At 37.6% G+C, this 25,517-nt stretch overlaps 1 protein-coding gene across 1 annotated transcript in view; it reads left to right on the top strand.

The window, feature by feature from the left end:
- Positions 1–25,517, top strand: part of LOC122350349 (nephrocystin-4-like) — a 135,562-nt gene that overhangs the window by 98,371 nt on the left and 11,674 nt on the right. Inside the window, 8 exon segments of the mRNA XM_043246747.1 lie at positions 764–912; positions 4,413–4,604; positions 8,053–8,243; positions 12,403–12,563; positions 14,108–14,288; positions 20,109–20,240; positions 22,398–22,612; positions 23,389–23,615. Of these exon segments, the coding sequence (XP_043102682.1) occupies positions 764–912; positions 4,413–4,604; positions 8,053–8,243; positions 12,403–12,563; positions 14,108–14,288; positions 20,109–20,240; positions 22,398–22,612; positions 23,389–23,615 (1,448 nt within the window).

The raw sequence follows: 25,517 nt of genomic DNA, 5'->3' as shown, positions 1-25,517 counted from the left end.
ATAGCACAACAATATTGTTCTATGTTAAGATATTCAGCTGTCAAGAAAAACTATAAAGAGAAAAACATGCAATAATGTGCAATTCTATTTGTTGTAAGTTAGTAGTCTCAAACTAATCGTATATCTGATTTGATGTCACTAAGCTTTGTTTCCAGGCAAAAAACAAAAGTGCACCTTGATTCCCAGATATCTTGTAAAGCCAGCCAGTCAGATTCTAGCTTCCCTGATGGAGAAAATACTTGCCCATTTTTTTTTTTTAGAAATATAAATCAGACGGTCAATGAACAGACTGTTGGTGGCCTGCGGGTGTGCTGTCTGAAGCTAGGTAAGGAGTATAGAAATGCAATTGGTTTTGATCAAGTCCTTGTGGAAGAGTCGTGTCTCCAGGCGTTTCATAAAGAACTTGAAGTTCCTGTAGAGCGTTTGGTGGTGTCATTTTTCTTTTTTTTCTTCTAGTAATGAACTTTCAGAGTTCGTCTTTAATGTGCTGACCTCTTTGTTGTCGTGACATTTTCTAAACATCTGTTATTACCCTCAAAACACTGATGTTTTTGCACATTGTAGGAGGTTCTTTTTAGATTTGCTGATGAAATATTCTCAGTATTTGTCTGAGTGAGATAATCGTACAGCGAAGATTTATGAGCCAAAACTTCATCAAAGCCTCTGGGTTTTTTTGTATTGCAGGATCTGCTGCTGAACTTCAGTCCAAAATTATTCTTAAAATTGTCTGTTTTGCTCTCTGTGTTGATTTAAATTGAATCAGGAGCGTCCAGTTGCCGGCAGCATAGCTCATCTGGAGCTGAGTGTGCAGGAGAGAGAGGGAAATAGAAGTGAGGAAGAGGATGAGATGCAGGAGCTGACCTTCACTCCAGTGCACGCCCCTGTCATCACCCTCGGAACGCACGCTTCTGGGTGAGAACCACACAGACACGCCATCAAATAATTCACTCATGCAGTGGCCATATTCTTCACTTTTGTAGCAGTGTGTTTTTTTTCCCTCAGATGTCCACTTATGTTTCTGGCACCAAAACAGCCTTGGGTTTATGCCTATTTTCTTTTTTTGGTAATTTTCTGTTTCTGTTCTATTTTAATTCTTAGAATTGTAAATGCAGGTACGCTAAGTGTTAGCAAAGGTTAATGTTGTTCAGCTAGGAGCCAAAATGCTGAACATTTAATATGTAAACAAAGATATTATAATATGCTCATATTGCTCATAAACCAACATTTGTAGACAAATACCTTCAGGCTGGTAGACGATGGACTTTTTTTTGCTGCTAATGTCGATTGGAGACAATGCGACTGTTTTTTAAAATGCAATAACAAGCACCATGAAACCATATAAAAAGAGGTCTTTGTTACAGAATATGAAACAGCCAACAAAGTAAAATTATCCCAAACTACGATGCGCTGTCTTCGTTTGATCAAATTATCATTATTATCTATTCATAGCTTCTTATTCAGACTAAAAACCCTTTCACTGAGGTGAAAAAGCTGGTGTTTTGAGTTGCATTTGCATAACCTGTCATGCCTGTGACTATCCCGCTGCAATGGATGTATTTTGCAGTATTGAGGTTAACGATCAACTGATTACTACAGCGATTGATTCATTTCAATGGCGATCAATCATGAGAATAAATGAAAATCAAAATCCCTAATATAGACCTTATGTATAGAGACAAGCTGATGGATGAGGGATAGATAGATGGATAGATAGATAGAGATATTGTCTTTAGAACATCACTCTATATCCCCATCATGCACGAGTTTGCTATTCTCTCCAATGCCAGTTTCTCTCTCACTATCCCTTTCTGTTTCCATTGCTCCATTTTCAAGACACCAGCACATTTGTTTATGTCATGTTTATTTTAGTTGAAGTATTTCAGGGCCCTGTCTGTTTTTATATGAGGACTTGCACTGTCCTTTAAAAGTGGCAACAGTTTTGCTGAAGCCATGATTTGAGATGGCCATTTAAAGTCTGTCGGAGTGCAGAGTTGTCATTCAGGAGCTGTTCGGTGTCAGTGCATCATCTGATTCTAACCAAAGACAGTTGACAGGCCAACACTGTTTACATCTAGAACTGCAGATTCACACAGCACAAGAAACCAACTTGTGTCGCGTGGAACTTTATTTAAAATGAGAACTCTAATTTAAGTCAGTTGTCATATCTGATTGAGACCTTTAAAATTAAAATTGAAGTCTGAATACTAAACCAGCTGGAATGAATTAAGTTCTTATATTTATACTGGAGGTGAATTCAAATTAGATTTTTTTTCTATGTGAGGGACATTAATTTGGTCAGATTTTTTATGCCTGTGTTTTATGAAGAGCTCAGACTATCGCAGACAAGGACAGAAGTCCTTTTGATTTCCTGAAACGTTATGATAAAACATTTACATAATATATCTCTTGGCTCTTGTTCAGTGGATTTTAAATGAGTTGCTGGTTTTGAGTCCAGTTCCCCCTGGTCAGATGTCATTATGAAAAACCAATTGTCTTTGCAAGTGCAGTTTTGCAATCAGGTTGTTAATAACTAGGACTATCCATGCAATTTAGTTTGAATTATTTATATTATTAGGTCGATAGTCCACTTTAACTACATTTCAACTAATTCTTGTTAATTTGCAAGTACATGTCTACTGACTCTCAGAGTTGACTGTGAGGGTAGGTTTAGGGTTAGTAGAATATATTGACATATACTTGAACGTTTTTTATACTCAAAATTCAAAATTTGTATTTTGTGGAACTAATAAAATAATGTGTTAGAAGTGTTGGTATCTACTCATACTCTAATGACTGCTAGTTGACATGCAGTGGCAAAGTTACTAGTTATATAGTTTTATGGTTAATTTAATCGTGCCTGTTAAATTCAAATATGATACGGATTATATAGGCAATATTCAATAATTTAGTATGAAAAATATTAAATACATTTTACAAACATAGTCCCTTTTTGTTCTGTTATTTCAGTAATTTTGGCTGCCACAGTAATGTTTTCTCTGGAAATATTGATAGTCCTAATTTACTATGGTTTGTATTAATCAGTATGTCTTATAATTAATTCAATATTTCTAAATCATTTGCAGATTATATGTTAGTAATGCATACAAATGAAGTTAAAAAATAGATTTTTTTTCAGTCTCTATATGTCTCTCTCCTTTCTCTCTTTCAGTCTTAATCCTTTTTTTGTGTGTGGATCTTCATAAAAAATTTATTGTGCAGGCAAGTGTGAAAATAATAAGCAAGGCTTATTAATGTGTAATTCAGCAGAAAATTACCATGATCCATAGGTAATATTATATTCCTCTTTGTCAGTGGCAATTAAAAGCCTGGTGTAAGTGTAGGCCTAATTACTGTGTCTCCTAATTAGTTGTGAGTCACTGGAAGAACACATTAAAGTCCTGCTGTCATTATGCTCACATATATTTTTGCTCTTCTTATTGCTGGAAAAGGGCTTCGTACAGCCTCAGTGCAAGTTTAAATATTTTACAGAGGAGCCATATTGATCATAGGGATTGTACAGGAAGGATGAGATGTTTTACATGTGTAGTTCAAACAGTCAAGTTTGACATCATATTGACTTTTCATATTCACATTTCCCATATTGACACACCACTGATTTCTACCCGAGTCTAGAAATGAAATTCTGTCGCTGTATTGTGTTCTCAGATCTGTGCTGACAGCAGGAAGATTGTAGTTCAGCATTATTAAATAAACTATATAACATGTATATGAAAATACATCTTATATCGTACAATTCTGCGCAACAGCTGTTACACCGCCCACATTTTATTGTATTTGCTCTGTTTTGCTTTCTCTCGATCTGATCTTCTTTCTATGTGGGACAGAACATATTTCAAGTGCGACAATATCGGTTTATCTGCGACAACGCAATTCTTCTAGGAAAGAAGTCATTTCTGAAGTCCTTAAGAAAGTGGTGCTTGATGTAAGCCCCATAAAACTGTGAATGATATCTCATGTGTGAGATGCCATTTAAGATGTGACAGAAGGACATATTACCAGATCACTCGAGGATTTCATTGGAGCTCTAACATTTGACACCGATCACGCTGTGGCTAATCAGTTTTTACATGTGAAACGCATGGAACGTACCTGATAGCGCACAGCAGGCTGCCATATCTGTTCACTGATCTGTGTCCTGTGTCGCCTCGACAGCGCTTGGCAGCTCGTGTGCTTCTGGTATAGTATTGTAACTAAAGATCTGTGAAGCACGCAGAACTGAATGCGGCTCAGCATGGCAGATGTTCAGTAAGAAAATGCCTAGGTAATTGGAAAAAGCTGCATCACTGCATTATGTAATGCTAACATATCATTAGACATGTCACAAAATTGTATGACAGCCAGTTTTTTCTTTTTCTTTTTTTCACTGTGCAAATGTGATTTGTCTATCTCAGCTCCTCCAGATCGACCTCCCGGAGATCTTTGGCCAGGCTCTTCTCCTCTGGTTTTCCTCAGATCCTGGACAGTCAAAACCAGGTTGCTGAGGTTCTGGATCCCTCTGAGCCTGTGAACTTTAACCCCCAGAGAGAAGAAGCAGATCCTCTGCAGGCCAACACTCTCATCCTTCAGTTCCTTGCTTTTACCAGGTAACTCTGAATGTCAGGCCATAGCAACACTGGTTTGCATATTATAGTTGCTTTCTTAGGTGTATGATATGTATATATCCACTCTGCTTTTATCTATGGCCAATTTTCTGTGTCTTTTCACTCCAAAGTGGTGCACTAAAAAGGTTTTCTGCTTGTTGAACATATCGTCACAGTTTACTTCCTTGCAATCTATTTAAATTGTAGACATGTCTGGACAAACACAGGCGTATTGGAAATTAATGTGAATGTTATTTAATTTTTTTCTAACATCATCTATCTGGAATAATGTTGTTTATTTAAGTGGTCTACTAAATTAAATAATTTATTTCAGTTGGTTATTTGTATATTCCAGGAAAAAAAAATAGGGAAAAAGCCAAGAATCGCATTAAATAAATGTATAATAATATTAAAAAGTAATATAATATATTAGTATGTATAATAGTTATTACAAAATGCTTTAATCTGCTTAAAAAGATTCACAGGCAGGTCTGTTATAAAGTAGTGCGTTCTAGTCTACAGCCTTTACGAGCAGTGTTGAAACACTAGCTATTAAACAGGAGATGTCAGGTCTTTTATTTCAGTAGTAATGCAGCTCTTCAAGTGTTGGCTCAGGGCCAAGCATCTCTGGCTAACTTATCTCTGCCTCCAATCAGCCAATGCCTATATATCACTCAAGTATTGATGCTAACTTGTCTACAGAAGAAACGGCACTTGTCAAGTGTGCTTGTGACAGACTCGGGCACCTCTCTGTTCTCAGATCAGGCTTTGATAGATTTAAAGCATACTCTCCCTGTTTTTCTCTTGCATCTCTCTCACTGTCGCTGTCGAGTTGTTGTATTTCTCAAATGGGGAGAGATGGGGATGAGCTGGGGTTTTTTCAACCTTGAGATCAATTTAACAGAACGTGTTTGTGTGTGCATACAACATAAAAATCAAAGAAGTATAAATTGATATGCACTTTAAAACTTAGTTAAAACACTTGTTTACAAATGCTGTATTTTATTTGTTTACCTGCATGCCATGTGACTATTAACCAACATCCAATAACCGTGAACATGCAGTGTATGTGAATATCATGTATTGACAGCCCTGGTAATAATGTAGATAATTTTCAAAGTTTGTGTTGGTATCAACAGTAAATAATGATAGCAAGAATAAGAATAACGTTTTGTTTGAAATTTATGACTGTACTGTAGCATAAAAATACAAAAATCCATAATTTTTATATTTAGTAATCTTTTGTTCTAAATATTTTGGCTAGGTTTACACATTTGTTTCTCAAAATCAATGCTGCAGCCAGTAATTCTACCTTGAATAGTGAATTCCGTTTTGCAATGTCTGGTTTTTGTTTTGGTATAACAATTTACCTAATATTATTTCAACATCCAGGGTTGCCAGATGGTGGAAAACACATCATATTGCAGCCATGGAAGCCACCAAATGTGGGTCAGATCGCGAATTCTACCCAGCCCAAAAAGTCTGCATCCAGCTTAAAAACAAAAAAACAAAAGTAGAGCTCTGTTTTTTTATTATCTACAATTTTTACAAGTGAAGGAGGGCAAACACTTTTACAGCCTAATAGTTTTTAAATGGATCGGTTAAACTTTTTTTTCTAAAAACTCACTGTAAAGGCTGGTGAGTCAATGGACATGACATTGACCTGCTGACCTTCTGAAATACCTGAATACATTTTCTTTTTTGTGAATGAGTTAAAACTGTGATTTATCTGCTAAATTAATCTCCCTTTTAAAGTGTGCCATTATTGTGCATGTGCGTGTATTCTGCATTCACTCTCAGAAATTTCAGTTTTCCACTCTCCACGCTGAGCTATCCATCCCTTTGTTTACCAGATGAATATTGATGTGAAATCCTTGCGTAGCTGTAAGGCCTGTTCTTTTAATTGAGGAATTCAAGTCTTTTGATTGGCTCTGAGGTCAGAACTGACACTTTGAGTGAATAGCACTTAAACTCTGGAATTGTGATGTGATCGCGCTCAGTGGGCCTGCCAATTGTCCGCACTCTAAATAGTTTCTATCCTTATCTAATTCTGAGTGATTGATTGCTAATCTTCCTCACAAAGAGAAAAGAAAGCAATCATCCCTCCCTAATCTATCCCTCCGTTTTAATTCATTCTGCTGAGGATGGAGACGAACTCTTCACACTGCCCTGTCAGCTCTCAAATGTCACCTAGGACTTTGATTAATTCATTTATATCCGTTCATTTAATTATTTATATCTTTTGTTTATCCACTTTTTTCGTGTATCAGCACCCTGGGGTTCTAAACCCAGCTTGTTGGTTTTTAAACCTTCAGGTTTGAATGACTGAACCCGTCGCTCTCTGAGCTCCTGGTGTTTCTTCAGGTGTGGAGCGGTTCAGTGATGGATGCTTATTGCTTACATAAAATGCAGTGGGCTATTACTGGATAATTAAATTTATTTAAAATATCACGTTTTTAAGGAAGTAACTTCTGCTCAAAAGTCCTGCTTCACCAAATCACAAATAACTTTATTTATTTTTATTGATTTTTTTTCTCTATTCTGTGAAAGAGCCACAGTGCAATGAATTTGGAAGAAAGTTATTGATTTTGCTTTCAGAAAATGCTAAAGCTCCATATGATTAAATAGTTTTTTTTTTTATGATTTACCTGCTCTTTATCTCTTCTTCTTTATCTCTTTACATCATTGAAGCATAATTATTTTTATAGAATTATGCGTATTATTTCAAAGTCTGTCACAAAAATACTGTTTTATTGTTTTTAATTAGGTGAGCAGTTTCAGTCAGGGAGTTATCCATCATTTATTTATTTATTTTATTTTATTTTTATTTTACACATTTGTTTTGCCGAAAAGCAATGATTATAATTTTTTTAATGTACAAGTACATATATCTGACTAATAGCAGAAAAATGGAATAACCCTTTTTAGTTTTAATAAATGCGAAGGAATTTTTCATTTTAAGAGTTACAGTATGCTTTCAATAAAGTCATTTATTTGAAAAATATCAAGGACATTTTGACTCCTTGTGATTTAACCTTTAACTGTTTATATATATATATATATATATATATATATATATATATATATATATAAAATATATATTATAAAAACTTTTAAAAGAGTTGTATTGATCTGGAGTTTGTCGTGGTGTGACAGAATGTTCATCATAGAGTGCATTGAACTGACTTTCCATCATTGCATAGCTGATAGTTTCTTTATGAAGGAGTCACTCAAACTGCCTCTTTATCATCGAGTCATTGAGACTTGCTCATCATTGTTCAGTCACTCAGATTGATTCTTCATAACAAACCACCACCGAATGATTCCTAATAATACCTCTTTCAAATCACATCGGTCTTCACCGATCCAGCTGTATCTCAACGCATGTCATCGTTGCTTTTCAATAATTCCACTTTCCCCAATGCCAAATTTTTTTCTCCGTCTTCAATAGGGTCCCTCAAGCTGGAGTGAATTCAGACTGGCCCAGCACTGTCCATTTCAGCTTCCAGCTTTACCGCTTCCCCCCTGTCACCACCGAGCGTCTGAAGCTGCTTGACCCAGAGAGGAACGGCAAGCTGAAATCCAGCTCTGATTACCCCTGTGTCCTCTCTCTTATCAACAAGGACGGCACACTCAACTCTGGTATGATTACCATCCTGCTACGAATGCTTTGTGATTCTCTTCAGCACTCAACATGTTTATTTCATTTGAGTAATCAGTTGTCTTGTTTTACAAGCAAACACATATTTATAACACTCCTCAAAATCGCCAGTATATCACTTTTTTTTTTGTTCTAATGAATTCAATCAATGTCTATGTAAAACCGTTTTTAACTGCAACACATGAAGCGTTTTAGTGAATAAAGCTCTAAAAAATGAGCAATTAGAGTTTTACGGCTCTTGGCTGAAGTCCAGTAATTGCTTTTAAGAAGGAGTCCTCATACACAGCAGCCTGCTGAGGAGAAGTGTAGAACCGGCGTGACTTTGCAATGAACTTGGTAGTGCTGAGAAAACAGTTTTGGCTCTGTCGGTTCACACGGCTGCCAAAAATACTTATTACCTGCCCCTGATGCGAGTTATTTTTATCAATAGTTTCTCACAGACTGGCAAAGGCCGATATTTCAAAGCACCTTAAAACGTTGAGCTAAGAGCACTTCAAGTACACTTTTCCAACCGCCAGAGTGGGGCTTTTTGCTCTCATGTTATACCATGAAAATCTTGGCTAAAGCTCATTGACTTGATTTATGTGTTGAGAGCAACGCTTTGACTGAAAAGAGCTCCCACTATGAGAGAAAACCAAAACTGTGAAGCAATTTCACCAGTTGTTGCATTGAAATGGCTCTTACTGTTTGGCTAGATAAAGTATCTGATGAGGTGGAACATACATGACATGAGAATGTGTCTGTCTCATGATGAGTAGGCACCTTCTTATTTGCCTACAGCGACTAGCTGAGAAGAATGAGGGGATAGATGATAGAGATAGAACAAAGGTTGAAGAGTACGATAGATAGAGTGGTGGAGAACAGAAGAAATGAGACAGATAATGAGAGAGTGATAGAGCGTGAGAGCATGACGGAGAGATGCAAGGGTAAAAGAGGATCAGCTCTAACAGCCTGCTTTCAGCCTTTTTATTTCAGAAGAGACGTAATATCATACATAAAAAATACATTTAGCGTCAGCATGCAAGCCCTGTCCTCACATTCAGCCTTATAAGATGGGAGACTTCAAGTATTTGCAGGCTAGGAACCACCTGGTGGAAATAAAGACAGAGCAAGGACCTTGATTACGAAGTTGTTTAAAAAAGTATTGCATTTTAAGTCTGGTATAGAATATCATGTGTATCATGTTTGAGCAGTCTGTCTGTCTGTCTATCAGTTTATTTTTTGCTCTGTCTGTCTGTTGGTCAGTCTGTATCTATATCTGCTATGTCTCTTTTTTTAATTTGTATATAATGATCCTTCCATTCTATCATTCTATCATGTCTGTCTGCTTTCTGTCTATCTTTCTGCTTCTAGCCATGCATCTGTTTGTCTGTCTATAGATTGCAAATCTATATTCTGTATACAGTAGTCAACATTTGAAGCGGATCAAAACTTTTCATCAAAGTTGTCCTAAAACTGAAACAATACCTATCGTTGCTTTAGGACAACTTTGATGAACTTTTATGATCCACTTTAAATATTGACTATTTAAATAATATAAGGAATTCTGGAATTGAATACAATTAAGGTATTAAGTTTAATTTTAAATAATTCTAAATGGTGCAACCCTAATACACATAGATTTATATACTGTGATGAGTTGGCTGCCTCTCCCCCTGATAGTTCACCAGGCTCCCGATGGGAGTGGGTGTGTGGGAGAGGAGGGGCGCAGGATTGCATGGGTCAGGTAGCGTGTGATGAGGCACACCTGTAGAGAATGGAGTCTCATCACAGCCGCTGTTAAATGAGGAGCTACCTCTCCTCAAGAGGCCGGTCTCTTTCCCTGTGCATGCACGCTGGTGTCCTCATGGGTCCAGGAAGGGTGCGATAAGGGATTCCCATGCTGCCAGAGATGCGAGCTGCCCGACCCACGGTTCAGACAGTAGAGCACCGTATGGGCCAAGCAGGACATAGTCACTGGAAGAGCCGCCGTCCCTCACACCCTGGGGAGCGCGTGCGGCCAACTGACTCCGCCCCTTGCCTGGATCCTTCCCCCTCGAACACTGCCTACTTTCACCACCCCTGCAGCACGACGGGGACACCAGTTTCCCTGTTTATTTTCCCTTGGACACTTTATTTGTATTATTTCTGTTAATAAAAGCCTTTCCGAGACCTGACGCCATGCCCACTGTCTGTCGTTTGCTTCTCCCGTCACAATACCATGGCATGTGCTTAAACTGCAAATAAAAATAATTAATTACCAGTAAAGTACAGTGTATACTGCATGTGGGAGAAACAATGAAACATTTACAGTAACTTCTTTATCTACGGTTGAACTTTTGTAACTGCATTTTATTCTACATTTTTTCCCACAAAAAATAGTTTTCTGGCACAATAGGGGTTTCAGACCCCCTACTGAAGACCCCTGCTACAAGGCGTTAAAGCATTATGCCTCAGTGCACCGAGCTCAGCCTTTAAACTCACCTCTGGCCTGACTATACACGATGAGCCATACAGTGCCATAAAGATTACAGGCTGAATGATGATGTTGTGCGGAAGGCCTTTTGATGTCTGTGGAGGGAACATCTGTATCCTGTGGGATATGATGCTGTTATTGTGCAATTACTGGTTGTTGCATAACATCTTCTCATCCCAGTTTCTCATTGCACTTCCCTCCAATGAAGAAATAATATTTTTGGCCCCCTGCCTGAAGTAGTACAATGTAAAAGCAACAGTCACTTTAGCATTTTGACTTCATTAGGCGTTAGTGTTGCATTTGCTTGTTTTGTTTTGCCACAAATGAAAATGCATTCATTTGTGTTCAATTTTGACTTGGCCCCATCAATCAGGCTTTAAATCCAGTCACTCCACTCAAACTGCCTTTGTTTCCATAAACTCACATCACCAGAGTGTCCTTGCTTAACTCCATACTGTTTGTTCTGGATCTTTTGGCAGCATTTGATGCTACAAACAACAAACTATTGATCTCTAAGGTGGTAGAAATGCTCATTTCTAGGTCAGTGCTTTTCTGGTTTATATCCTACCTGGATGACAGCAGGTACCAAGTCAACTGGAAAGGCTTACACGCCTTACTCTGCTGGCGTTCCACGGGGATTGGTGCTTGGACCTTTACAACTTTTTTTTAATATACTAGATCACTCAGATCTAAGGATTTGGACTGCAGTAAATAAAAAAAAAACATTTATAGTATTACAAATACATGCTGTTCTGCAACACTTCATTAAGCAGCATTACCAAAATACTACATATATATATATATATATATATATATATATATATATATATATATATATATACTCTCGAAATAACCCCTAAACTTGTGTCTTTTCCTGCAATGTGGCCGAAGGGTCTGTTAGGTAGGGAAAAATGTTTTTCTTGCTCTGCTATTTCTCATCCAGACTATGGATACTGCATGGTTTAACAACTTCACCCCCCTTTTTGCAAGTCTGTCAACATCTCCGCCATACATCAAACATGCTGCCTTGCACTTCTTTACTCTTTTTACACATGTTTCTTCTTTGCTGGCCTACCAGCTTCTGCTATACATCCCATCGAGCACATCAATAATGCTGCCTTCCACTTTTTTACACTTGTTTTTCTGACTTTAAATCGTTGTTCAGATCTACTTTAAATCACTGCTTAGGCCTGCACATGAAGTATTGGTCCAGGACCTTCTCCAGCTTTGCATGAAAACATAAATGTAAATGCAGTGTTACCCAAGCATTTTCAGAACTGATTACTATCATCGCTTTAGAAACGGGAAAACATGTGGGAACATATAGAAAGCATCAGCGCCTGCGGCACTGACAGTGTTTGATATTCATGACTGACAGGACATGGTGCGTGCAAAAGGGATGGAGCACAGAAATGTTTATGTAAATTTCCCACACATTTCGCTTGGTGGCTAAACCAAGCTCAGAGTGTTTGGTTTTTACATAAAAGTCCTTGATTGCTTGTTTCAGAGAATTGGACGTTGTGTTTTCTCACCCACCTGCGATTTATGTTTAAGATGGGAGATTTACTTCACTCTCTTTTTAAATGGCCACTAAACCCATCCCTTTAATCACAAACCTTTTTCTGTCCCCTCTCAGTATTCATGTTTGTTATTTCCAGTTGTACTTTAGTTTTTCTCTTACTTAGGTTGTCCAGGTCTGCAGCTGCAGTACCGAGTTGACCCACAGTTCCTCAAGTCTGGTGAACGAGGCTGGTTCTTGCGATACCTGGCGCTCCACTCCCTGCAGATTGATGTCTGGGACAGTGAATCTTTAATGCTGATTGGCTCAGCTGCTGTGGAGCTAAAGGTAAAATTACCTATGAAGACCGAAAATTAACTTTTGCATATTTTCATATTTTTAGCAGCCGTGAAAATGCATTGGATGAATGCACTGGAAAATGTCTGTCTACTATTCAAAGGCTCTTAAAATTTCAGTCAGTAAGAATGAATAAAAAAAATAGTACTTACGTTCAGCATATACACATTAAACTAGTTTAAAGTCAATGTAAATATTCAATGTTTTTCAAAAAAAGCTGTTCTTCCTATTCATCAAAAAATCCTATTGACAAAACCAATAAGCAGCACAACTGTGATAATAATAAATATTAGGAAATATTGCCTATTTTTAATTATATATATATATATATATATATATTTATATATATTTTTATATATATATATAAATAATCTGTGAGTATGTATTTGAATTTTAACACAAATATAATATAACCATTACTATGAATTGTAATAATATATCATAGTGTTACTGTCTTTACTATAATTTCTAAATTAAATATTTGCAGCCTTCTTTTAAAAACATTTGAAAATCTTTATCTACTCTAAACATTTTAATGGTACTGCATGTTTTATGATATAATAGGATTATTTATCTTTTTTTTTCCTGAATGTATTTTTAAAACCCTACTTTCTTTCTGGGTTTCTTGCAATAAAACCATAATTTTGACATCATCTTGATGTCAAAACTTTAACAAAGCAATTTGTTCCAAAGGCATTTGCTAACTGAATAAGCTGACAGAAAGCCAATAAAGGCATTTATATGACCTTACATGTTGTCAACATATTTTCCATAAGGTCATGCCTGTAAACACATTCAAGACTCGTCAGTAATATTACAATAATCTAACTCGCCTTACATAAACAATGACAAAACAATATTACAACACACCTCACATTCCTTGGCAACAGGCTTGCAAGTCCTCATCTTGCCATGTTGGTAATAACCCCACAAGCCATACACAGAATTTTGACACGGGTACAAATACTGCCCTCATTAATAGCCCAACAGAACACACACAGCTGTTTAACTCAGGCAGACAGTCACCCTGCACATCGAAACCTTTCTGCTGTATTCATTATTTAGTGTGCTTAGATGGGAGTGTCATGTCGAAATTATGAAATATGCATGCCATACTTCAGGACACCTGCGTCTGTTAGATCTCGCCACTGCAGGTCTCTTGGCAAGAGTTCTCATCGATGTCAGCTGTTGAATAAAGGTTAAAACAAAACAAGACCAGAAATAGATACAATCACATCAACATAATTGGACTGTTCATCTTTACCATGGATTCTGACCTTTTCAGAATTAACAATGGATCCGTTTAGGATTCAAACACAAGCACAAGGTCGTCACACAATGGCATTTGTCAATAGCCTGTAACATGTGTCTTAGTTGCTAGTTATTTTTGTGTATCTTTTTGTTCTACATGGTAAAGATCAATAAAATTGATTCATGGTGTATGACCAATTGCTTTGATTTTTGTAGCGCAGTTTCTACAATTGATCACTTTATATTTCTGATCTAATATTCGTAAGTGACGTTTGCTTTTACAGCATATGCTGCGTCAAGGCCGCGCCGCCGTCCAGGTGAACCATGAGCTGGAAGTGATCACTACTGAGTACCTGCAGGATGCCAACTTTGCCAGCAGGCATGACAACAAGCACAGCGCCACTCCAGCCATCAATGTCTACACTACCGTAAAAGGAATTCTGCATTTGCGGCTTGGCAACGTTGGTAAGGATCGTTTGTTAAGCACTATGAATTTAATTAAAAAAGTTAAAACTTTATGATGCATCATATGAGGCGATTTTAAGATTTATTCTCTCTTTGGAGTGTTACAAGCTGTTAGAGCATAGATAAGATCCCTAAATTTGCATACTAAAGTTTGAAAACCAAAGAGATATTCTTTATAAAAGTTATGACTTGCCCACACCCCCCTAAAATGGCTTTTTGTAAACAATTCTCTGCGTCACAGAATGGGGTTTATTTTCATAACACCGCCCAAATGTTTACGCATAGGAAGAAAGTGGAACTATTAATATTTTTGCTGTTGTGTTGCTACCGGGGCCATGTTCTGTTTCATTGTGAAAGTAAAACTACTTTTTCAAAAGGGTACACAACTAGAAATCAATGGTTAAGTAGTATTTACAGCACTGTTCCAGAACAGATCAACCCAAGTATTAGAGTGTGTTCAGTGCATTTACGGAGAACTGATTCTGAACCTCTAGAGCAGCCTATGGTGGCTGTGCACAGAGAAAATAAAGTGGGGCTATTCTAACTTTGCAAGGACAGTGTGGTGCTTCTGATTCACAGTCTATAATTAAGTTACTTGCTAACCTGCTTCTTACCATTTAAACACAAGTTTTAAGCAGTGTGGTGTAGTGTTTGTTGTTTGCCGTTTCTCCGATCGCAAATGCAGACATGGTCATGTTTATATGCTTAATCATTTGTTTATATGCTTAATCATTTGTAAGTGTATATACATTGTTTAAATTAATTGTGGCTGGAATAATAATGTAACTGTAAATAATGACCTGCTGAATTTCAAATATATACATTTTCATGACTATACCTTCATCTGGAATTAATCTGGTTTAATTACCTTAAATTGCATAAACATGTTGCATTACACCAAATACATAAAATAATGTTCTTTTAAGCAATATCATATGACCCCTTTAAGAAAGCAGTTTGTAAGATGTGGCAGTATCAAAAATTTCTGTATTTGCCTTTTAAATTTACAGTTCAACAATTCCTGAATTTGAAGTGAGGTAGCAAACTAGAACTAGAAATTTGGTAGAGATTTGGTTTGGAATAAAAAATCTTTTTTAAACCATTTAAAAACCATAGGCTGTTGAAAAACTTTTTAAACTTTCCATAAAAAAAAAATTGAACAAGAAATCTGCTCTCTGAGACGGCACTGTAGCGTAAAAAGCGGTCGTCATTAGTGACCTTAAACATCTGAGCTGTTTTCCACTCTGGAAATCTAAGCCGAGTCAAAGCTATTCACAGTTTGTCTTCATGTTTATCTGCTTAAGCTCCGTCTTAGAGGCCCAGTGAAAATGCAAGTGTTTCTTGAGAAATTAGCCAAACAGTCAGATACCCATCGGCTTTTCCTCTGTCTCTCGCTCTCAGCGGTCGGAATCAATTAACTCATCCACAACCCGCTCAAAAGCTGCTCAATGCCGTATCTCAATCTGGGATTAATGCGTTGTCCATTTATTTGTTTCCTAATGAGTGGTCGCCATTAACAAGAGATCGAGGTTTACTCGCTCTCTAAGGCTTACTGAGATGTTTATCCTTCGAAAGCACCTCAGAGGATCGGCTAGGTCAAAGCAAAGACAATTATCAGAGGAGTCAGAGGAGTGAGGGATTGGGGGAAAAGGCTTTTGTTATGCACATGCGAATGGCTTGATCGGTCCATTGAATGCATTCAGTCAAGTTTTGATAAGGTGGGGCGGCGCGAGTCTACCGCTCTGGGTAATGCAAGCAGGATTGATGTCTCACTTCACGACCCCGCTCTGTTTCGACATTTTCTGCTCAGATAGGATGTGTCACGTCATTGGGAATTAATGAAGCTCCTGTGTAATTGGACTCGTGATGATTGGCATCTTTTCGTACGCGAAAACGTGATGGAGAAAGCTCCTAATGAAATCCTCTTTAATTAACTTCAGTTTGATGCGAAGAGACAAGTGAATAATTAAACAAACAGCGAAGCCACATAAAAGAAACGGATAACTTAATTCGGCACTAATGGATCAGGTTAAACATCATCTCTGAATTCAGAGTGTTTCGGTGCATCTGTCAAAAGCTTCTCACAGTAGCAACAGGCTCTATCACCTCCGGATTCTTTATGCCTTTATACTGAACAGAGAGAGAGACGCAGGGCCAGATGGAGGGGAGAAAAGATTAGGATTTTATAATTCGCCTGCCTCTGGCCCCCACGCTGCTCATCTGCAAACGTTTGATAAGCGTGGCGAAGATTTCAGTAGAGAAGAAGAGAGATGGGGAATGGGAGAGAGGAAAAGAAGGAAAGAAAATCACATTTCCTCGACAATTATTTCCAAGCGAGTCCCCTATCTCTCTTTTCATGGTAAAAATACGAAAAAAAACAATGGTATATATTTGCAACAGGGGCCAGTGCAGACTTCTGTCTATCTCCTCTAAAACAAAGCTACATTTAGAAGATAAGAGAAAGTGCTTCCTAATGGAAATCCTATCATGCGCTCCACTACAGATAAAAGCGTTCCATATGTGAATGATTTCCAAAGCTATGGAAAGGCATTCTGCTGGGTAAATAGGGGTCTAATGGAGGCATCTAAAGATAATGAAACACCCAACTGGCAGGTGTAAAGTTATCAGAAACACTGAGGCGGAGCTGGATGATATTTCTGATGTCTTCAGGACAAAACTTGTAAAATTTTAGATGCTCTACAGTCTTCTGTGGGTTTCTTAAGGGCTCTTCTGTAGGGCTCAGTTTGGTTCACAATATTGTACAAGATTGTTTTGGGTTGTATGCATGAGAGGTTTTGTGGAAGTCTTTGAAAAGTTTGCAGGAAGATGTGAAAAAATCTAGTCTGTTAGTTTAAGAACGAACTTTAGCTCTTATAAAGAGACTATAAATCTTAAGATGTGCATTCTTTGAAATCATCTTCATTTAATATTAATGCTGTTTTCTCTTAGAACAATCCAGCAAAACCCCTCATTTGTTCAGCTAAAGCTGGTGTGATTTAATGCAGTGTTTTGAATGTGAAACCGTATGCGAGGGGATTTGTGCAAAATTGATATACTGGTCATAAAACTTGTTCTGATCTTAAATTAAACAACAATATACGGATAGTCTGCTTAAGCCACAATAACACACAAGCAACGAATCCGCTTTATTTTCTCTCTATTTTATATATCATGACATGTTAACAGCGATGCTTGCATGTTCCAAAGATGCAATAAAAGTCTTTAACTGATACTCTTGGTTTTTTGAACTGTCCTTTTGCACTCTTCTTTGTAAACACCCACTCTTATGGAAAGTAGCAATATTGCTGAAAACCTTTACCATTTGTTGATAGACTCTCTTACTGTTGAACTTGAGAGCTTTTTTTTTATAACCTTTTCTAACTTTGCTTGATTTTTAGACATTTTGATATCTCACTTGTCCTAGGGGCATGGTTCATACCTGGCAATGCTCCTTGTTAAAAGCAAACTTTGAGTGTTTTTTTTTTTTTTTTGAGTTCTATCTCATCTCATTGTTTGGACTCCAGGTTAACTGACTTCTGACTCCAATTAGCTTTTAGACGAATCGTTAGCCTAGGGATTCACCTTTTTCCACCTTGCACTGTGAAAGTGTTCAGTAAATGCATTCAAATGTATAATTATTTGAGTAGACTTTTGTTTGCTCGTTATTGTGTATCACATCAGTTGACTAATTTATGCAGAAGTCCATGGTAAATCTAAAGTTTCGCATATGTTTGTCGTATGCAGTGTGTGAGAGGGTACACAGGTCAGAAGGTGTAGCTTCTTTGCATGATGTATTTATGTTTTATTAATTAGAGAATATTTAAATTGTGTAAAAGTCATAAAGGTTAGTAATAATTTAAAACATTGGAGCACATTTCTTGAGCCTCCACTGAGAAGTCTAATCCTGTCCGGGGTTGAATTTCTCTAATTTAGTATTTTTCCCCCCGCTTCTCCTCATTTACTTTGACCTTACTTGAATAGTCTGTAATTAAAGTTAAATTTCTCAATGTGCTGCCTGGAGCACCTTCATTATGCGTTTAGATGTTTTCTTTTTTTTCCCAACTTTCTAAATAAAACAAAACAGTTGGTGGTTTAAGTGCTGCTGGCATCCCATTCAACTTAAAAATAATAAACAGCCCCATTATTTAATATAGTAGCAGCATCAAGTATGTAATACATTTTTCATAAAGTGTCTTTATATAATATATATTTTTTTATTTTCACCTTTTGCTTGCTATGAAATTATGTATATATATATATATATATATATATATATATATGTTTATGTGTTATTGGTATATATACCAATTATCACTCTTAATTATGTATACAATGTTACATCACATAAGTCTTTGTCATGACAAATAATCACCAGTCTGGGATCAAATGCATTATCCTCAATCACCATTTCAAAGCACAGTAATGTTTAATTTTTAAATTAAATGCTCTTCAGTTAAACACTGAGTGAAAACATTTGTCTTTGTTTTTGTTTTTTTGACAAATAAGTGTGTTTAATGTGTAGACATCTGACTTTTTTATCCCTCTATTACTGTTTTCATTGGAGCTTCAATCAATCACTGGCAGTGCCCTGAAGCACACACACACACACACACACACACACACACACACACACACACACACCTCCTACCTTCAATCACCCGTTGTGTGCCTGACCTGTGTCTCAGACTTGTAATTACAGCTCTCACCTGTCTGTAATCACAGGTAAAGCCCATTGAATGTTTAGGGCGGTTGATGCTTGTTGTGAAACCAATGGGAGCAAAGCACTTACACTGCAGTTTAGACAATTTACTGCCTCTCAATGCACAGCAATCACTGTTGAGAGATAGAGAACCAGTAAGATAAGGGTCATTGGCCAAGGAGAATTCACCTACACCAACATTTCAGTTGTTCTGCATAAGTATTGTTTTTGTACTTTTCTTTTTTGTTCATCCGCCTCTTCTTCTATTTCTCCCTGTCCTTCTCTTCCTGCCTGGCCTTTTTGACCACGGAATGTTTATCATTGCAAGGCACCAATCAGTGCATCTTTCTGTGTGGCATTTTGATGGTCGTCATCAGTTCTACAGAATAACAGCAGAGACAGTCTCTGTGGTCACAGACATACATCTAATGGTAAATCGAACTCTTCGGCCGTCATTCTTAAGTCTGTCTTTGAGAGATGCTTTTACTTCACCTATAATTCTCAAACTAGCAGTTATCAGACTTATGGAGCCAATGCATCACATCAGTATTGCGGTAACATAAAACAAAGGGAATTTAATATTTATAGATTTAGAATATCCACATGTTTTATATATTTTCAGTTGACAATGTGGTTGTGAAACAAACTATACCTTAACTATACACTTACTACTATTATCTGTTATTTTATATGATGATCCAAATCATTTTGATCAAATAAACCATGCACATTCAGCTTATCATTTGCAATATCACATAGTAAAGGTTGTTGTTTTTAAAAAATAATGGAAGGTAAAAAGGTAACACTTGAGTATAGGGAGTAATTCTCACTATTAGCTGAGAATTCAGGCTTAAACTATTAATATGATATGATTTTTTTAAAAATCATATCATATTAATAGTGATATGATTTTAATATGACTTTAAAAATGATTTGAAAATCTCATTTTGCTGTTTCTAATGAATTTGTAATCTAGATCATGTCATCAGCCACATGAATATTATAGTAACAAAGCTATCTTCTCTTTGTTTGAAAGCTCTTTGTTTACACTGACATAAAAATAAGCTAAATTTACTTGGACTGAGCTCTATTCAATTTCTTGCAACTCTTCTTTCCAACAGGTGGCAGTGTGACAAATTCCAAGAGCTCTTTGGCTCTTCCTCCATCGCTCTCCCATGTGGTCCAGCCCAGCGATGCCCCTCAGGGTTTTGCAGGAGGAGGTGTCCCTGCTTTAGCTGTCCTCCAGCTTAACGGTATAGCACATCATCTCTCTAAAGCACCAAAGCTTGACTTCATATCCGCAGAACTCAGGAGCTCTGCAGTTCTACAGCTCTAGAGAATTTCTAAAAGTACATCATGTGGGATTTGCTGATAATTCCAGAAGAGGATTTGGCTGAGAATTCCCTTATCTAGTTGTTGTGGCCATTTTTATCTTCTTTCTCGCTCCTTTATTATCGCTTCATTCTAATGACAGCATTGCCAAGATTAGTCTTTTCGTTCTGACCAACAGAGGATCACAGTATTATGAGATATGTAAATGTAGCATGCAAAAGTCTTCTGAGGAGACAATATTAGTCTTTTCATTACCTTGTTGTGAAAGAATCTAGACATTTAATAGTTTAAGCCTAAAACATGAGAATGGCCAATGGAATTGTATATGTATGATGCTGTTTTACATATTTAATGTGCAATCTTGCACTATTGTAGCAGAAAACAGCCTAATACAACCTTGAAAGATCCTACCATTATGCTGAATATGTTTTTACTAACTTTAACTTTCCTGCTCCACAAGATTTCTCAAAACTCTTTCTTTGCCACGACAGTAGCTGAAAAATCATATATTTGACTTCACAAGATGCCCGTTATAGCATCCTTTTCAGCAATGCTGAGAATGCACCATGTATTTGCATTACATTATAAATTGAATTCTGACACATTTTAAACAATGCAATGTGTGAAATCAAACTTGCAGAGCTAGAAGCATTTGAACACTGGTTGGTCGTGACACAAAAAACAGCTTGAATAAGTTGTAAAATTATGCATAGTTAGTAGGGCTGTGCAATTAATCGCATGCAGTTCTTGTGCGCATGAAGCTGGTTCCGTGATTAGCAGTTAATCGCCATCACCTGCTTTTAGAGTGAGCGGCATTTAATACACAGAGGAAGTCAGTGATTTAAGTTTTTCTATTTTAAAAATGTAAAAAATAAAAAAAAAACTCAAATCACTCATTTAAAAAAAAAATAAAATTCATATTTTTTATATAGAAATATTTTTATGTTATGTTACAAAAACACATCAAACTGCTTTAGAAGTCATGTGTTAATATATGATTTTTGGAGCTTCAAAATAATCCACCAATATTACCAAACTTGGAAGAGCCAGGATACATTTAAAAAAAAAAACTCATATAGTCATATACACCTAGGATGGCTTGGGGGTGAGTAAAGTATGAGGTAATATTCATTTTTGGGTGGACTATTCCTTGAAGTGCCACTCCATTTGAAAACGTGATGAAGATGTAGCGCTAATCAAGGAACCGGCTTTAGTGATAAGATGCGCATGACTATCGAATGTGATATATCGCCCAGCCCTAATATTTAGTATGGATTAATAATTATACACTTTTTTTTGATTACGTCAAAGGCCATGTAAATAAAAGTGCATAATTGTAAGGACAATTTTCTGTGCCATATAAAATCTTCATCCTGAAGATGTATGATTTTGCTTGAAATGTATGTGCATGTATATGTAACAATGTCTAAACTAAAGAGCAGGCTGCTTGTGACTGTGGCAGACATCAGCGCCACATAATGTCACGTCCTGCAAAGATAGCTGATACCCAGCCAGTGAAAAATTACACCGTGGCTCCCACAGGTCTTTGGGCCACGAGTGGGCAGTTACAGGAGGGGTGTGTGTATGTCAGCCTGATGAGATGGAGATAAAGAGAGTGCTTCAACATGCTCTTATTCATCATAGAGAGGCCCTATTGTCTCCAATGCAATGTAGATCTTCCTCCCTCTCCCTCTCTCTCTTTCCCTTCTCTACTTCCCTCCCTTTCTCTATCTCTTTCTCTGTAGGATGGGCTACAGTGGGAATTTAGGTTTAGGAAAAAATACTGGCAGGCTCTTTTTGATCCTGCGTCTTTTGATCCTCTGTCGTTCTGTCTTCATTGGCGTTAAATCACAGGATTATGTTAGTTGTGATGTTGAATCGCATTGAAGCGTGAATCTCAGAGCAGGTATATCTGAAAGCGGGTCTCATTGGGTGGGAGGGATAACTGGAAAAGACGAAGATGGATTTGAGGCCAAATGGAGGTTGAAAAGTGGCCCCCGAGGAAGTGAGGAAAGAGAGCATGTGTGTCTCGTAGGGGCGAAAGATGTTGTTTATGCGCGTGTATATGTGTGTTGCAGCAAGCAATGCCAGACGAGCCCGCAGATTGCCAGAAATTGACAGCGAGCTGGCCAGACTGCTACAAAGCACCATGAGGGAAGTAGGCGGAGCCGCACTGCATCAGCAGGCCGAAGCAAAGGAAGTGCGCCAGAGGAAGATTGACAGAATGGCAGCTGTCCGTCAGCACGAGGAGCAGAAAGACCCGCCCCCTTTTCAGGACGGCTCAAACATCACGGTAAGAAAGACGGACAGTTTTCAATTGAGCCAGATCGAAAAGCTGTCCGTCTCAGCACGAGCTGATTGACGTCCACTACCGCTGTGCACCATGTGATCCTGACATTTACTCCAAAGTCGATAGTGAAGGGATAGTTCAGAGAGAAAAAAAATATTATTCATCCACTCTAATGTAATTTTTAAACCCATTTAATTTCATGAGCAAAGATTTTGGCCACTTTTCGAAATCTAATTCGCAAAAATCATTTGTTTACAAATGTGCAAAGGAGAACTAAAGTTAATAATGAGTAAAAAATGTGTGTATTTCTCTCAGAAAGCCATAATCAGATGACCTGAAATGTAGGAGATGGGTCATACAGGACACTTTTGTGATTTTTGTAGTGTTAAAGCTTGAGAGCTCCAGTTCTCATTCATTTTTATTATCTGGAAAAGAGCTCTCCCGATATTCTTCTGAATTTCAACTGTTATGAAAGAAAGTAAGCCATAAGGGTTTTGAAATAAAGTAAAAATGATGAAAATTTTATTTTTGGGTGATCTATTGTGTTCCTTTCAAAGCTTGAGCTTTATTTTAGCTCCAAAGAGGAAACCGCTGAAACTGAGCTGCATTATTCGCCAGTTCCTCCCACTCTGTGAGAATGATGAAATCGAACCTAAATTCACTCTTTCTTTCACTCAGCAGCCTGGCACTTGCCATGCTTCAGGCGCATCGGTTTTATTAGTTTCTAGGTCTTTCCGGTGAAGTTTTAACATGAATTACTTTGAGTTCTTTTTTTTCAGAGGCATCGGGCAGAGCGTGTACAGCACTCTCGCGACCTTCGTGTGATTGAGGCCTATCGTGAGCGCTGTAAAGCGCAGGAGATCACCAACATGCTCTCTCAGGCCATCACTACCAAACACACTCTCTACGCCACGCTTGGAACGGCAGAGTTCTTTGAGTTCATGCTCAAGAATCCCTTCAACGTTCCTCAGACTGTCACCATTGAATGTGATGACCCAGAGCTCCGGTGAGATATATTATGGCTTTGAATGCAATACATCAGTGGTTGTCAAACTTTTGAAGTACCACCTTTGATCAAATTGATCACATTTATACAGACACGTTGACATCTATTTCTCACAAGCTTAAAGATAGCGTGGGCCACACAATATCATATTTTGATGAATATCAGTATTCCTGCAGCTAGATAAAAGATGGTGCTGTAAGAACATTGGCTGCCTTTTTTAGACCTGTGGATGGACTGAAACAGTACTCTGCTTCATGTCTTTGCAAATCTGTATGTTCTCTTTTTCTTATATCGAACATAAAAGAATAATAATTTTGCCCATGCAAGTTAGGTCAAAGATGCCCAAAACAATATTGGCAGAAACTTTAACTTTAAGGACAAAATAAATAATGGAAAAATTAACCACTTAACCCCAAATAATTTTTTTTTCCCTGATGTTTTATGTTTTATTTGGTGTTGTAGTTTAGGGTCGGGTTGGATTTGGTTTGGTTTGGTTTGGTTTATGTAATCATTTCGGTAAAATTTTTTGAATATTATGGCAACATTACTTTTATATATTCTTTGAGCATTCTAAAATAATTAGTGTCTTTTTGTTTAAAAAAGTTGAATTTCCAAGGCCCTTTGTCTCTTTATTAGTGAGATGTTGCAAAGGAATTAAACAGTTAATACAGTAATTTCTATCAGACGAACACCGTGATTACACTATTATAAGGAATCCATGTGTGATAGTGAGATGTTAGGACACTATAGTACAATAATTTGTGTATTCACTACAATCTCAATACAGTATGCAAATGCCCTAAGAAAACCACTTTAAAGTTAATATGTACATACAGTAGTAAGCCTATACTTTAATCACGCACAGCAGGCACTGTGTCCATTCAAAGATCAAATAAAGCCTTTGCCTCTGGCATTACAGCCCTGAAAGAAATTATGTGTAGATCAATGTTTCGTTCACGTGTGAACAGCCTTGTCTGAAATGAACATCTGAATGAATGAGTTTTTCTCAGCGGGGTGTTACTGAGGCCAAGAACATCCCAGGGGGTAGGAAAATAACACAGAATAAATAATCAATTTCCCCCCATTCAAGATTATTTTAATTGCAGCGTGATGTGAAATATCTTCCCCCGACCAGGTTTCCCACATGAAGCTCACAATCCAGGATTATACCACACAAAATATGCATTTTCTTCAGGCCATAGACCGAGTCCGCACCCTCCATCATGATAAACACAAGCCAAGAAAGTAAGAGAGAGAAGTTAGGAGGATGAGGTGGAATAAATTACGGCATTAACACCCCTGCATCTCTCAGCCTTTAATTAGGAAAGACATTAGTAGCCTAAACTCCACACACACACACACACACACACACACACACACACGCTGTACTTTAGGACAAGATAAATATTCTCCGCCGCCTCTCTCCGGGAAGTATGTTTGCATGGCAAACGTCTTCCCAGCTTGCGTTGTGTTGTGGCATAAAACCGAAGCACTTTGTGATGTGTCATGGAGGTAACTGCTCGCCCAGGAGCGGTGTGTTTGTCTGTGCGTGAACGCTGTGAGTCAGTCCAAAGCACTCTTGTATGCACAGAGCTGTGCCAGGGAAACAAATACCTGAGATCTGGAGTTTGCATTTGTACATTTGTGTTGAATCGATGCTTCTCTCTTCCAGTGCAAAGGATATGCCAGGCCTGTGTTTGTATTGCTGATGTATGCCACAAAGCCAACCTTATAAAGTCACCTCTCTCTTTCACTTTTACTGAAGAGATTGTTTCTCACCTGTACTCGCACATTATATATGGACAAGCTGAACCAACGGAGCGGCAGGTTAGAGGATACGCCAGATTTCAGCAGAGCTGCTCCATTCTTTCTGCCTAATTCATTTTATCCTCACAGGTCGGG

Source organism: Puntigrus tetrazona, chromosome 8 (genome assembly GCF_018831695.1).
Source record: "Puntigrus tetrazona isolate hp1 chromosome 8, ASM1883169v1, whole genome shotgun sequence".
NCBI classification, from domain to species: domain Eukaryota; kingdom Metazoa; phylum Chordata; class Actinopteri; order Cypriniformes; family Cyprinidae; genus Puntigrus; species Puntigrus tetrazona.
The sequence above is the reverse complement of the archived record's forward strand: the minus strand, read 5'-3'. Positions and strand labels throughout refer to the sequence as shown.